At 37.2% G+C, this 12834-nt stretch overlaps 1 protein-coding gene across 7 annotated transcripts in view; it reads right to left on the minus strand.

The window, feature by feature from the left end:
* LOC138754369 (MORN repeat-containing protein 1-like) overlaps nucleotides 1–12834 on the minus strand; it is a 260124-nt gene that overhangs the window by 233821 nt on the left and 13469 nt on the right. For 6 of the 7 annotated variants that reach the window (XR_011351710.1, XM_069918561.1, XM_069918560.1 and 3 more), the window contains exons 3-5: nucleotides 11296–11394; nucleotides 8996–9106; nucleotides 8750–8840 (exon numbers count right to left, since the gene is read on the minus strand). Coding sequence is in view for 6 of the 7 variants with exons in the window: in XM_069918561.1 (XP_069774662.1) it covers nucleotides 8750–8840; nucleotides 8996–9106; nucleotides 11296–11394 (301 nt within the window). In the remaining variant the exon portion in view is untranslated. The remainder of the gene's footprint in view (nucleotides 1–8749; nucleotides 8841–8995; nucleotides 9107–11295; nucleotides 11395–12834) is intronic. The other variant, XM_069918559.1, reaches the window with a different exon arrangement.

The following is a 12834-nucleotide window of genomic DNA, read 5'->3' on the forward strand; positions in this document are numbered from 1 at the left end:
GATTTATGTAAACTCCCTAGCTGCATTGTGGAATTCAAACTTGTGTCCCTGGATTAAGCACCTGCCTCTGAATGTAAGACCAGTTTGACTAAATATTCTTGCTGTAAAAAGCACTGAAATATTACATTTTGTGGAATTAAGTATAATTGATTTTTCAAGTAATGTATTGTCATAATTATGCTGAACAAAGCCAACTGGTCCAAAATTAAAACAATTTTTGCAGACTATCCGACTCTCAGAATTATTTTTTTAAGCTCTAGAAGTACTGGTAATTTTAATTTGAAATTAATTTATGATATTTCAGCTTCTCTCTTAATCCACTTGAATGTCTCACTATTTACTTATTGTAAAATTCTTGATAAAATTAAAAAGAAACCTCACTTTTCTTATTTGCTGGCTCACAGAACTCTTCAAAATTATTTCCTTAACAACAAATTAATTTATATCATCAAATGAAAATCCAATAACTATACTGAACAGCATGTAAAGGCTCCATATAAATGCACATCTCCCTTTTTCCTGATTGACTAGCTGAATGAGACCACTGTTATGGGTCCCACAAGCTTGTGCTTGATTTAGGAAAGGGAAATGCAGGTCACAGGGGCCATCAAGCCCACTAGTATACTCCATGACATTGGTGACAGGTGCAAACTTTGTCTTTCAAACTGCCCTTTTCATTTTTGTCACAAGAGGAACACACAATTTCATTTGCTTTCTATTGAAGGTGTTTTTATCTTTTTAATTCTAAGGTATTGAAAGAAAGTGTACAGACAATATTTTTTTCCCCAAGACTTGTGATGAGATAATAGCCAGGGTAGCTAGGAGTCCTTCAACATGGAGAGGACCCTGCTTAATGATTAAATTGATGTTAATTGTCAATACGGGGAGAATTCAATATCTGGCCTTAACAGCGCTGTGTTAAAGAAAGTGGGAGGTGAAAAAACTAAATGGAATTCTTGTTCCTAAACGCCAGCCAGTGCTCTCAGTTGGAAAGTGGTGGCGTGTGGGCAGAAGGAGTTGCCGAGACCAGCTTCCGCTGCGGTTTACCAGGTTCAAGACTAGCAAACCACATTTAGCCAAGTTCAAAACTAATAGATGGTAAAAGAAAGTGTCAAATTATCCTGATGAAGATTATTGAAAACTCTAACAATATAATAATAAATTAATGCTCTTGTATTTCAATAGAAGTAAACCTGTTTAACAGAAGATTTTTGGCAGCAGATTTACATTTTCGGAATTTCTAGACGCCCACTGAAAATCTTCGACTCTTCAGTTCAAGACTAGCTGAACAAGTTGCCAAAACACACAAAGGGAGCAGCTGGGTTGAAACACAGAAAACCGTACCCATGCCTTGCTCTCTGCTTGTTGAACTATATCCCTGTATTACTCTGTGTCTGCTGATTTGTGCCTCATTAATGTGCCTTGAGATTGCTAGTCCTGCACTATTGTGTGCCTGAAGGACTCTAGACATGTATGTAATTCAATGACTGTGGAATTGTATCCGGCATTATTCTATGCCTAGAGGATTGTACCTCCATATTATTCTGTGTTCATAGAACTGCACTTCTACATTACTAACTGCACCTTAGTATTATACAGAGTCTTTGGAACAAAATCCTCTATTATTATTGCCTCCTGAACTGTGGTTATTATAAATAAGTGCCAGAAGAAAACTGTACACAGAGATGGACTCAAAACCTGCTAGGTGGTGCAACTAAACACCAGTTACACACAGACTATTTGCTCAGTTTGTATTCCTGTTCAATCCTATCTTCAATACAGACAAAAGCATTAAATTCCAAAAGTGAGTTGAGAATAATTAGTCTAGTGACAATCAAAGAGGGCTCTGGAGTATGGACATAAGCACTGAGTGGGTACCTATGAGTACCAACCTCATTTTCCAACTCTTGGCCTATATCTTTCCAAACAACAGTGATTCAAGCTTTCATCTAAACATACTTTTAGTCTTCTAACAATGGGAAAATAGAGGGAATTAAACAAGGCTCATTATATAACTATGGCAAGAAGCTCAGTGAACAATGTCTGCTTGTAATAAGCAAGTTGACAGGGTGTTTCCCAGAGTTAGGTTATCTAGACTGAGGTGGGGAAGAGACTCTCAGAATATATTGTCTAGTTAAGAGAAATAACAAAAACTGTTCAAAGGGTTGTGAAATTTTGGAATTCTTGACCTAAGAAGGCTGGAACTAGTTGGGTGTTGAGTATATTTAAGATAGAGATCAAGAGATCACGTGTAGTAGGGAGGGCTTCAGGTTTCTAGATCACTGGACTCTAATCTTGTGAAGGTGGGATCTGTATCGAAGGGACGGATTGCATCTGAACTGGAAGGGTATTAATATTCTTGCAAGTGGGTTTGTTAGTCTCGTCCTAATCCATTTAAAATAGATTTGCAGGGGGAGGGGAACCAGAATGTTAGAGCAGTTAGGGAGAAGGAGGAGGATAAAGGTCATGCGAGCACTGTATGTCTAGAGAGAAATCAAAGGTTTGTACGTGATAGAAATTTTCTCAGGTGTATTTGTTTCAGTGCAAGGTGTATGGTTGGAAAGGTTGATGATCTTAGGGAATGGAATGACAAATGGGATTATGACATTATTGCTATAAGTGAGAGTTAGTTGCAGGAGGACCAGGACTGGTATCTTAACGTTCCAGGGTTCCGTTGCTTCAGACATGATGGGGGGAGGAGTGGCATTGCTAGTCAGGGAAAATATCTCAGCTGTGTGAAGTCAGGACAGCCAGTCTACAGAGGCCATATCGGTGGAGTTGAGGAACGGGAAAGGTGTGACCAGACTGATAGGGTTGTATTATAGACTGCCCAATAGTCAGAGAGAATTAAAGGAACAAATCCGTAGAGAGATTGGGGGCGTGGCAAGATGGCGTAAGGAACAGACGTGCCTTCCAGTCCTCTCCTGACTCTAACTTATTGTTTTGTCTTTAAGTGCCCGTTAAAACTTTTTAAAAAACTTCATAAATAGTATGAGATGTTGAATTAATACCTAATGGTACATTTGTTAAAAAAAAAGTAAAACGAAACATCAATAGATTGTTAAAAAATTATATTTTCCGAAATTATCTGAGCCTGCTTGTTTACAAAAAGCCACGACTCAGCGTGAAATAGATCCAGGAAAACAAGCGAAGAATTCGGCCTTGGAGCTCCGTTCTGATTCCGTAAGTCTTTCTGAAGGTCATATTCAGCTGCCTTTAGAACAAAGGACTGGCCAGATGCCAGTATTTTAAACAACGTCTACTGAGACTTTGACTGCTGAATTAGCTGGGGCGCCACCAGTTGGAGAGTTAAAGAGTTGTTATTTGACTGCTATCTTTTTTTCTTTGGCTTGGCTTCGCGGACGAAGATTTATGGAGGGGGTAAAAAGTCCACGTCAGCTGCAGGCTATACCACCAGTTATATCAGCTCTTCCAGATACTGATGTAACAAAGCTTTTAAAGGAGGTTTGGATCAAAGATAACCCTGATCATCAGCCTCCTGATACTTCTGGGGGGGTCTGTGGCAGGGGCTCTTACACGGAGTCAAACTGCAAGAAAAGCTACTAAATTAAAAGAAGGGATAGAAGGTCCTCTGATTCCACAAGAACAGCAGAATCCCACCATGTCTGGATCTTCTGATGTTGATATACTTTTCAAGAGTCTTGAACATAAGATATTTTCTTCAATCATGCATTTAGGTGATTCTATGAATAATCTTACTTCTAAGATTAATGCATTGGTGGATGTCAATACTCAACAGATGGCTGATTATGGAGCTTTTAAAGTTGAAACTATTGAAAGACTTGAGATGTGTGATCAAGGATTATCTGATGTACAAGATCAATTGCAAGATGTGAATAAAACAATTGAAACGTTACAGATTCAGAATAAAAATTTAGCAAAAAAGGTTGATTATTTGGAGAACCAATCCAGACGGAATAATGTGAAAATTGTCGGCTTGCCAGAAGGCTTAGAAGGGCCAGATCCAAGAAAGTTTTTCACTGAATGGATTCCACAAGTGTTGGGACAAGATAAGTTTTCTGAAGGTTTAATATTGGAACGGGCTCATAGAGCTTTGAGAAGGACAGAATCCAAGACCTGTTCTGGTTCGCTGTTTAAATGACTGTGATAGAGAGACTATTTTACGTATGGCTATTAAAAATGCACAGCAAAACAAATCTCCTTTGATGGTTCAGAGTAATCGTGTTTTCTTCTATCCGGATTTGAGTCAGGAAATTATGTTTCAACGACGTGAATTTAATTCTGTGAAAGAATTATTGTGGAAAAAAGGATATAAGGCAACATTTAGAAACCCTGCGGTACTGAAGATTTTTCAGGATGGATATCAACCAAAGTTCTTTGATAATCCTAAAGAAGCTATGGATTTTGCTCAGTCTTTACCAATTACGCAATTCCAGGAACGACGTAGTCCTCCACGGTCTCCAAAGAGGGCAGAGCTGCAAGAAGGGAATTTGATTTCTGGAAGAAATGGAAGAAACGGTGGTCGCAATGGCAAAGGAAACTCATTTAATAGATAAGGAACATTTGAAACTCAAACGTGAATGGGTTGGGCACGTTTTTTATTCTTCGTTTAATTCTAAGGCAAAAAGTGTGGCAATTTTGGTACATAAGAATCTACCATTTTAGTTACAGAGTGAAGAGAAAAATGGTGGAAGATTATTAAAATTAAATTGTACAATCTTTAATGAGGCATGGACTTTGCTTGATGTTTATGCTCCTAATGTTGAGGATACAGCTTTTGTTGTGGATATGTCTTTATTACTTGGACAATCGAACTCTAATGTGATGTTGGGGGAGATTTGAATGTGGTGTTGGAGCCTTTATTGGATAAGTACTCAAGAGTAATTAAGAAGTCTAAGATGGCAATCCAAGTGATTAATATGATGGCAGATTTGAATTTAATTGATATTTGGCGAAGAGTTAATCCTACAGAGAAAGATTTTTCTTTTTATTCCTCGCGACATAATTCTTTTTCTAGAATTGATTATTTTTTAATATCAGCACATTTGCAGGATTGGGTTACATCTGTGGAGTATAAGGCTAGATTGGTTTCGGATCATTCATTATTATTATTAGAATATTTGAGTTCACAAGATGCTCAGAAAGCTTCAAGATGGAGATTTAATACTATGCTATTACGACACGAATTTAATTCTGTGAAAGAACGGTTGTGGAAAAAAAGACATAGGGCAACATTCAGGTATTCTGCGGTACTGAAGATTTTTTAGGATGGAAATTAGCCAAAATTCTTTGACAATCCTAAAGAGGTTATGGACTTTGCTTAGTCTCTACCAATCATGCAGTTTCAGGAACGATGTAGTCCTTCAAGGTCTCCAAAGAGAGTAGAGATGTAAGGTGGTATCCAGATTTTTAAAAGAAATGGAAGCAATGGTGATCGAAGTGGTAACGTTGATTTAAAAAAATAAATCTTGTATTTTTTTTTTGAAAAGAGTTTAAATAGTTTAAATAATGATGATAGTTTAATGAAATGGGAGTTGGGAGAGGGAACTGGGTGGGCACTAGTTTCCAGAAGTCATCAGCTACCTGTGAGTTATCTCACACCCAATATTTTGGGGAAGTTACCGCTTTGGGCGGTTTAAACAGGAGGAGGTAGTTGTAACCTCCGACCTGTTTTTTTTTCTTTTTAATTTTTGGGTTAAGAAGTGAAGGTTTTTTTAAATTATTTTTTTAAATAAATAATAATTATTATTTTTTTTAACTCTTTTTGTTTTGATTGTAATTGAGAGGGAATTAGGAGGTTTTTTTTCTCTCCTTTTTTTTCTTTTTTTTGGGGTTTTTTTCCTCTTTTTTCTTTCTTTTTTAAGAGGATGATGTCACAGAAGATAATAAGTCAAAAATTGAGGATGTTGAATTAGATGAAGAGGAAGATGAGGGGAAAGGTGATAATAATAAGAAGAAAATTAAGTACAAATACATTGAGGGAGTAGAGTTTAATAAAATTAAGTTAATTTTGATAAAGAATTTTGAAGATGTTATAAATGAAGAATATGGAGAATTTTATAAGAGTTTGAACTTTTTTTTCTTTTTTTTTCTTTTTTTTATATAAGGGGAGGGGAAGGGAATAAAAAGTTTATCTGATTGTTTTTCTAAGGGATGTTTTTGTTCTCTCGATGAATTATTAATGGAAATTCTGTATTTATGTATTATTAATTATGATTTTTTTTATAACAGATATGTGGTTGATATATGATTTTAATATTTGAATTTAGTTTTAAAATGGATTTCATTTGTTAAATACATGAATTATGTTTGATTTAAATATATGTTTAAGGGTATTATTTTAGTATTGATTTTTTTTTATTGTTAGTAATTTTTTTGTTGTTGTTAAGTTTTATCCTTTTTTTGTAAGTGGGGTTTTTTCTATTTTATTTACAACATTGTTAATTAATTCTTCACTCTATTTTGGGGTGGAGGGTTGGATTAATTTTAAATTAGATGATTAATGTTGTGCTATAATTATTGGGGGGGGTTAATTTAATGATGTAGTATTCTAATTTTTATTATCTTATTTTTTATTATTTCTTTAAATGTAATTTTTATTTTATTCATGTCATTAAATAAAGTTTTTAAAAAAATCTGTAGCGAAATTTGGAGTTTGTGAAATGTGTTCAGGGAAGTTTTCTATATAGAGGGACCAATGAGAGAGGATGCAGTATTTGATCTCCTGTTAGGGATCAAGACAGGTCAGGTGATAGAGGTATGTGTAAGTGAATATTTTGGGTCCATTAGCTTCAAGTTAATTATGGAAAAGGATAAGTCTGGTCCTCATGTTGGGATTCTAAATTGGAGGAAGGCAAAATTTGTGGAAATGAGAAAGAATATAGGAAGAGTGGATTGGGATATGTTATTTTCTGGCAAGGGTGTGATAAGTAAGTGAATGGCCTTCAAAGGCAAAATCTTGAGAGTGCAGAATTTCCATGTTCCTGTAAGGATTAAAGACAAAATTAACAGGCATAGGGAACTCTGATTTTCAAGGGATATTAGTGATCTGGTAAGAAGAAAAGGGAGGTGTACAGCAAGTATAAGCAACAAGGAGCCAGTGAGGTACTTGAAGAGTTCAGAAAATGCAAGAAAATACTCGAGGAAAATCAGGAAAGCAAAAAGAAGACATGAGGTTGTTTTAGCAGATAATGTGAAGGTAAACCCGAAGAGTTTCTACAAGTATATTAAGAGTAAAAGGATAGTAAGGGACAAAGTTGGTCCCCTAGAGGAGCAGAGTGGTCAACTGTGTGTGGAGCCTCATGTAATGGGGAGATCTTTAACAGTTTTTTTGCATCAGTATTTACTCAGGAAACTGGCATAGAGCATAAGAAAGGAAGGGAAACTAAGAAGTGTCATGGAACATTTAGAGATTAAGGAGAATGAGGTGCTTGCTGCCTTACAGTGAATAAAGGTCGATAAATTCCCTGGGCTGGAGATGAAATTCCCTCAGAATTTGAGGGAGACTACTGTAGAAATTGCAGGGGCCCTGGCAGATATTTTTAAAAGTGCCAGAGGATTGGAAGGTAGCTCAAGTTGTTCCACTGTTTAAAAAAGGCTCCAAAAGAAAACCAGTTAATTATAGGCCGGAGAGCCTGACATCAGTAGTAGCTAAATTATTGGAAGAATTCTGAGTGACAGGGGACATTAGCGGAAAGTTCTTCACTTAGAGAGTGGTGGGAGTTTGGAATGAGCTGTCATCCAATGTGGTGAATGCAGGCTCAATCTTAAAGTTTTAAGAATAAATTGGATAGATACATGGATGGGAGAGGTCTGGAGGTTTATGGAATGGGAGCAGGTCAATAGCACCAATGGAATAATGGTCAGCACAGACTAGAAGGGGTGAAAGCCTGTTTTCTGTGCTGTAGCTGTCTATGGTTCTATGGACGCCAAACCAAGTGAAGAATGTGGGAATAGTGCAAGAAAATGGGTTTAAAAGTAAAACACCTTATAAATAGCAGGGCAGGTTCTGAAAGTCTTCTGGCCAATTACCCTAACCAAATACCCATTTCATATTTATTATATTATTAGGCACAATTTGACCAACTGTGGTTTCAAGAAACTGAGTAAAGCAATTTAATCTCTCTATTGGCTAGAGTCACATCAAATTATAGGCATAGTTAACAAGAGTAAGTCAAGTCATGTTGACTGTCATATGGTTCCACAAGTACAAGCTGACAAAACAGCATTCTCCGGTCTTTGGTGCAAAACACACTGACACACAACCAGACATTACACACATACAGACAAAAAATACTTATGCAGGACAAGTATTCATATAAATAAATATTGTCTAGTAAATATGAGAGCCTCAGATGGTTTGTGTGAGCAGTTCCTTTGGTCGTTCAGCATTCTCACTGCCCATTGGAGAAGCTGTTCCTCAGCAAGGAAATTATAATGAACCTTTATAAAATGCTAGTTTTGCCACAATTGAGCTATTGTGTTCTGTTCTGGGTGCTGTGCTGTAAGAAGAGTGCAAAGCTTTTACAAAGGATGCAGAAAAGGTTTAATAGAATGATTCCAGGAATGAGGGACTGGATTAACTGGAGAAATAGCAGTTATCCCCTTGCAACAGAGAAAGTTCCAAGCTGTGTGTGTATTTGTACATGTGTGCATCTAAACTCATGGCAACTTTCTGTCACACCATTCATGTCAATTTCATATCTATGTTTGTCTGCCTGTATATGAACATGTAAACTGGAGGACCTCAGACTTGCCCTTCACCTACTTGTAGAATATTTCTCCTTCTCCATGTCTCATATGCTTATGGAAGGAGCCTCGATAGATTTGACCCTCCTTATCCGTCAGTATTCCATGTCCTAAACAGAGGAATAAGGTAGGTTATTTATTTTTCTAGCAACAAGCTGAGGTTCACCTTGTAGTCATGTATTTATAGTTACACCAGAAGGCAATACAAGAAGGCACAAAACTAGACTGCAGACTGGAGTCAAAAGTCAGCTAAAAAATAATTTACCTTCTCGGGCACCATAGCAGAACTCGCCTTCATATTGGGAACCATCAGAGTACTTCATTACGCCATGTCCGTGGACCTCTCCCTGGCTGAACTGACCACAATACTCATTTCCTTTAAAAATGTAAAAGCATTCTCCTTTATTAAAGTTTTTTTTTGTTAGTTTTGACTGTTCTATCTAGATCATGGCTTTGCCAGCTTTTCAAGTATATTTTCAGCATTTCTGGTTACATGAACTTGTATGTACAATCCTTCTGTTATATTTTGTAAGATCCCACTGAAGTGTAGGTTCCAGTGGGAGGAATTGAGTCAGCGTCAGATTGCAAGTTTCTGCTGGATTTTACACTAGGTGTCAAATCACTTCAACTTCATAGACATAGAAACATAGAACATAGAAGATAGGAGCAGGAGTAGGTCATTCGACCCTTTGAGCCTGCTCTGCCATTCAACGAGACCATGGCTGATCTTAAAATTCAGTACCCCGTCCCCGCCTTCTCTCCGTAACCTTTAATACCCTTATACTGAAGAAATAGATCTAATTCCCTCTTAAATATATTTAATGAATCTGCCTCTACTGCCCTCTGTGGCAATGAATTCCACAGATTCACCACCCTCTGGGTAAAGAAATTCCTCCTCATCTCGATCCTAAATGGTTTGCCTATTATCCTCAAACCATGGCCCCGGGTTCTGGATTTTCCCATCATTGGAAACATCCCATCTGCATCCATTCTGTCCAGTCCTGCCAGAATTTTATAGGTCTCTATGAGATCCCCTCTCAATCTTCTAAACTCCAGGGAGTACAATCCCAATTTGCACAATCTTTCCTCATAAGTCATTCCTGCCATTCCAGGCATCAGCCTGGTGAATCGCCTCTGCACTCCCTCCATCTTTCAAAAGTGAATGGATGAATACTTGAAGGAGAAAATATGGCAATGGAATCAGAGTCAGAGTCAGAAACTTTTCTACCTAGGTAGAAAGGAGCTGAAGAATGTGTTGGTGCTGACTTCTAAGGGACCAATCTTCACATTAGCCATCCTTTTGTGCTTTATATAATTATAAAAACTTTTAGTCCGTTTTCCTATTTTGTGCTAATCTTTTCTCATAGTTTAGCTTCCCTCTCTTTATTGATCGCTTCCTGGTTCTTTGATGTTTCTTAATCTTTTCCCAATCTTCTAGTTTCCTACTGCTCTTGATGATTTTATACACATGAGCTTTTAGTTTGATGCCTTCCTTGATTTCCTTGATTTATATGCCCCCTTTTAACTGGCATATACTTTTGTTGAATAGTTGCAAAGAAGCAACTACTATTTATGTATCAGTCAAGAAAATGAGCAAAGTAGGTGCCAGTGTTGGACTTCATAGTAAACCCTGATTTTTGTCCTCACTGCAATAGACAAGCCTATCCCATCAAAATTAACTGGAAAGAAGTCCATTATTTTCACTCCATACTACTCCCATCTCCATTATCAATCCCCTACTCTGACATCATTCAGTATGCTAAAGCCCCAACCATGTATTTATTATATCTAATCCCAACTATATTTATCCCATCTTCAATACCTATTAGAATTCAATTGCCAAATCATTGCCTTGTTCTTGTTTTCATATTCTTCCACCCCTTTACCCTTCTCTGCTCTTGCAAATTCATTCAGCCCTAAAACTCTCTAAGATTTTGGTTCCTTCAATTCTGGCCTCATGAGCAACTCCAGTTTTAATCCCCTCCACCAATGATAGTCACACCTTCAGACAGTTAAGCCCCAAGCTCTGGAATTTCCATCCCAAACCACCCTCTTAAATGATTCAGTCCACAAACCTATTATCTGGCTCACTTTCAAATGTATACAATAATGAGATGCTTGGGATAGATTTTTATTATATTAAAAATGGTATTCAAAAGTATGTTGCTATTGAAAATCCAGCCATTCTAATACTATAGGATCTTTAGATGAATAAGGAACAAAGAGAAAGAACAATAGGAAGCAAGAAACAAGCTAATCTGTACTTCCTAACTTTTTACAAAAAGATAAAAATGTTTAATCCTTTGATTGTCACATCATTGATTTTGACATTTAAGAAAAATTTGGATAGGTTTGGAGGTCTGTGGTACAGCTGAAGGTCAAAGGAATTAGGCATAATAATAATTTGACATGGACTAGATGTGCTGAAGGGCCTGTTTCTGTGATGTAGAGTTCTATGGTTCTATTGGCCTTTTAAAGGCACAAAATTAGCTTGCTTACTAAGATTCTCTCAGCACCTCCTTAATAACAGGTAGTAACAGGTAGTAGCATGAGGTACTTGTATACCTGAGGAGGCCCAATATTGGACTCCATTGCCTTCGATTTCTCCATTCACAAACTCCCCCTCATAGTAACTGCCATCCTTCATTAGAAATTTCCCATGACCTGATGAGGACAATAAGCACAAATGCAATATCAATATTCAATAAAAGTAGAATGAAGAGCTGCCTTTTACTTCCTATGGATGCTCCATGACCTGCTGAGTTTCTCCAGCATTTTCGTGTAATAAACTAGAATATTTATGTGTTACACAGAACCAGAAATCAAATTTTAACAGTATAACCTGAGGAAAATCACAGAACATTGGCAGCAAATAATGACAAAACCATGCTGCTTTATTTGTGAAAGGTTTATTTAGAAACCCGTTAACAGGAGGAATAAAAAGACAAGATTATCATCTAAGCATTCAAAGGATAACTGGAAACATAGAGTTGGGCATACATATACATTCACTGGCTGCTAGCACAGGTAGGCATGTAACACAATGGGAATTTGAAAGAATTTTACAGTTTTTAAAAAATCTAGACATAAGCACAGTAATAGGCCCTTTCAGCACATGACCCCATGCTGCCCAATTACTCCCAATTGACCTACAACCTATGGTACATTTTGAATGTTGGGAGGAAACCAGAGTATCCTGAGGAAACCTACACAGACAGGGAGAATGAACAAACTCCTTAGAAAGCAAGGGATTTGAACTCTGGTCACTGGTGCTGTAACAGCATTGCATTAACCGCTACGCTAATGATGCCACCCTCAGGTGTGGCTTAGTGGTATCTCAGGATAGAACAAAATAATTTCAATCCCCATTCTAGATATATCTAGAATCTAGGTTACGACTCTAGTGCAGTGGCACATGTTGGGTTTAAGCCACCCTCATGATGCCCACGTCATGATGTCACCCTTCCATATATATATAACCCTGTGTTTCAGTAGCCATGTTAGTTTAATAGAAGTGAAGGATAATAAAGCATCACGTCTCCGAGTCTTAATTATGTGAGTGCATACACAACAGTGGTGACAAGGATGGGATAGTACCGCTCCTTGTCCTGCTGAAGCATCCACGGCTAGTATAACTTCTTTACTTAGATGATAATCTTGTCTTTTTATTCCTCCTGTTAACAGGTTTCTAAATAAACCTTTCACAAATAAAGCAGCATGGTTTTGTCATTATTTGCTGTCATTGTTCTGTGATTTTCCTCAGGTTATACTGTTAAAATTTGATCTCTGGTCGTAGTGGATCAGCACCTTATTTGCTGAGATTAGTATTTCCTTTAGTTGATTGACTGTGTTTTTAGTTTTTGTGTTCTAATACCATGTTTGATCTTTCTTGAGTAATTGGTTCAGCTGCATAATGTAGACATATTAAGGATATGTTTTCGGTAGTGATTAACAAGTCCTAGGAAGGACTGTAATTCCGATTTGTTGGTTGGGTATGGGGCCTTGCGAACAGCTTCTGTTCCTGGTGGATTAATTTGCACCCCCTTGTTGTCGATTGTAAACCCAAGATATGTTACTAAGGGGCACATGAAGACACATTTGTCC

The sequence above is a fragment of the Narcine bancroftii genome, chromosome 2, assembly GCF_036971445.1.
Source record: "Narcine bancroftii isolate sNarBan1 chromosome 2, sNarBan1.hap1, whole genome shotgun sequence".
NCBI lineage: Eukaryota > Metazoa > Chordata > Chondrichthyes > Torpediniformes > Narcinidae > Narcine > Narcine bancroftii.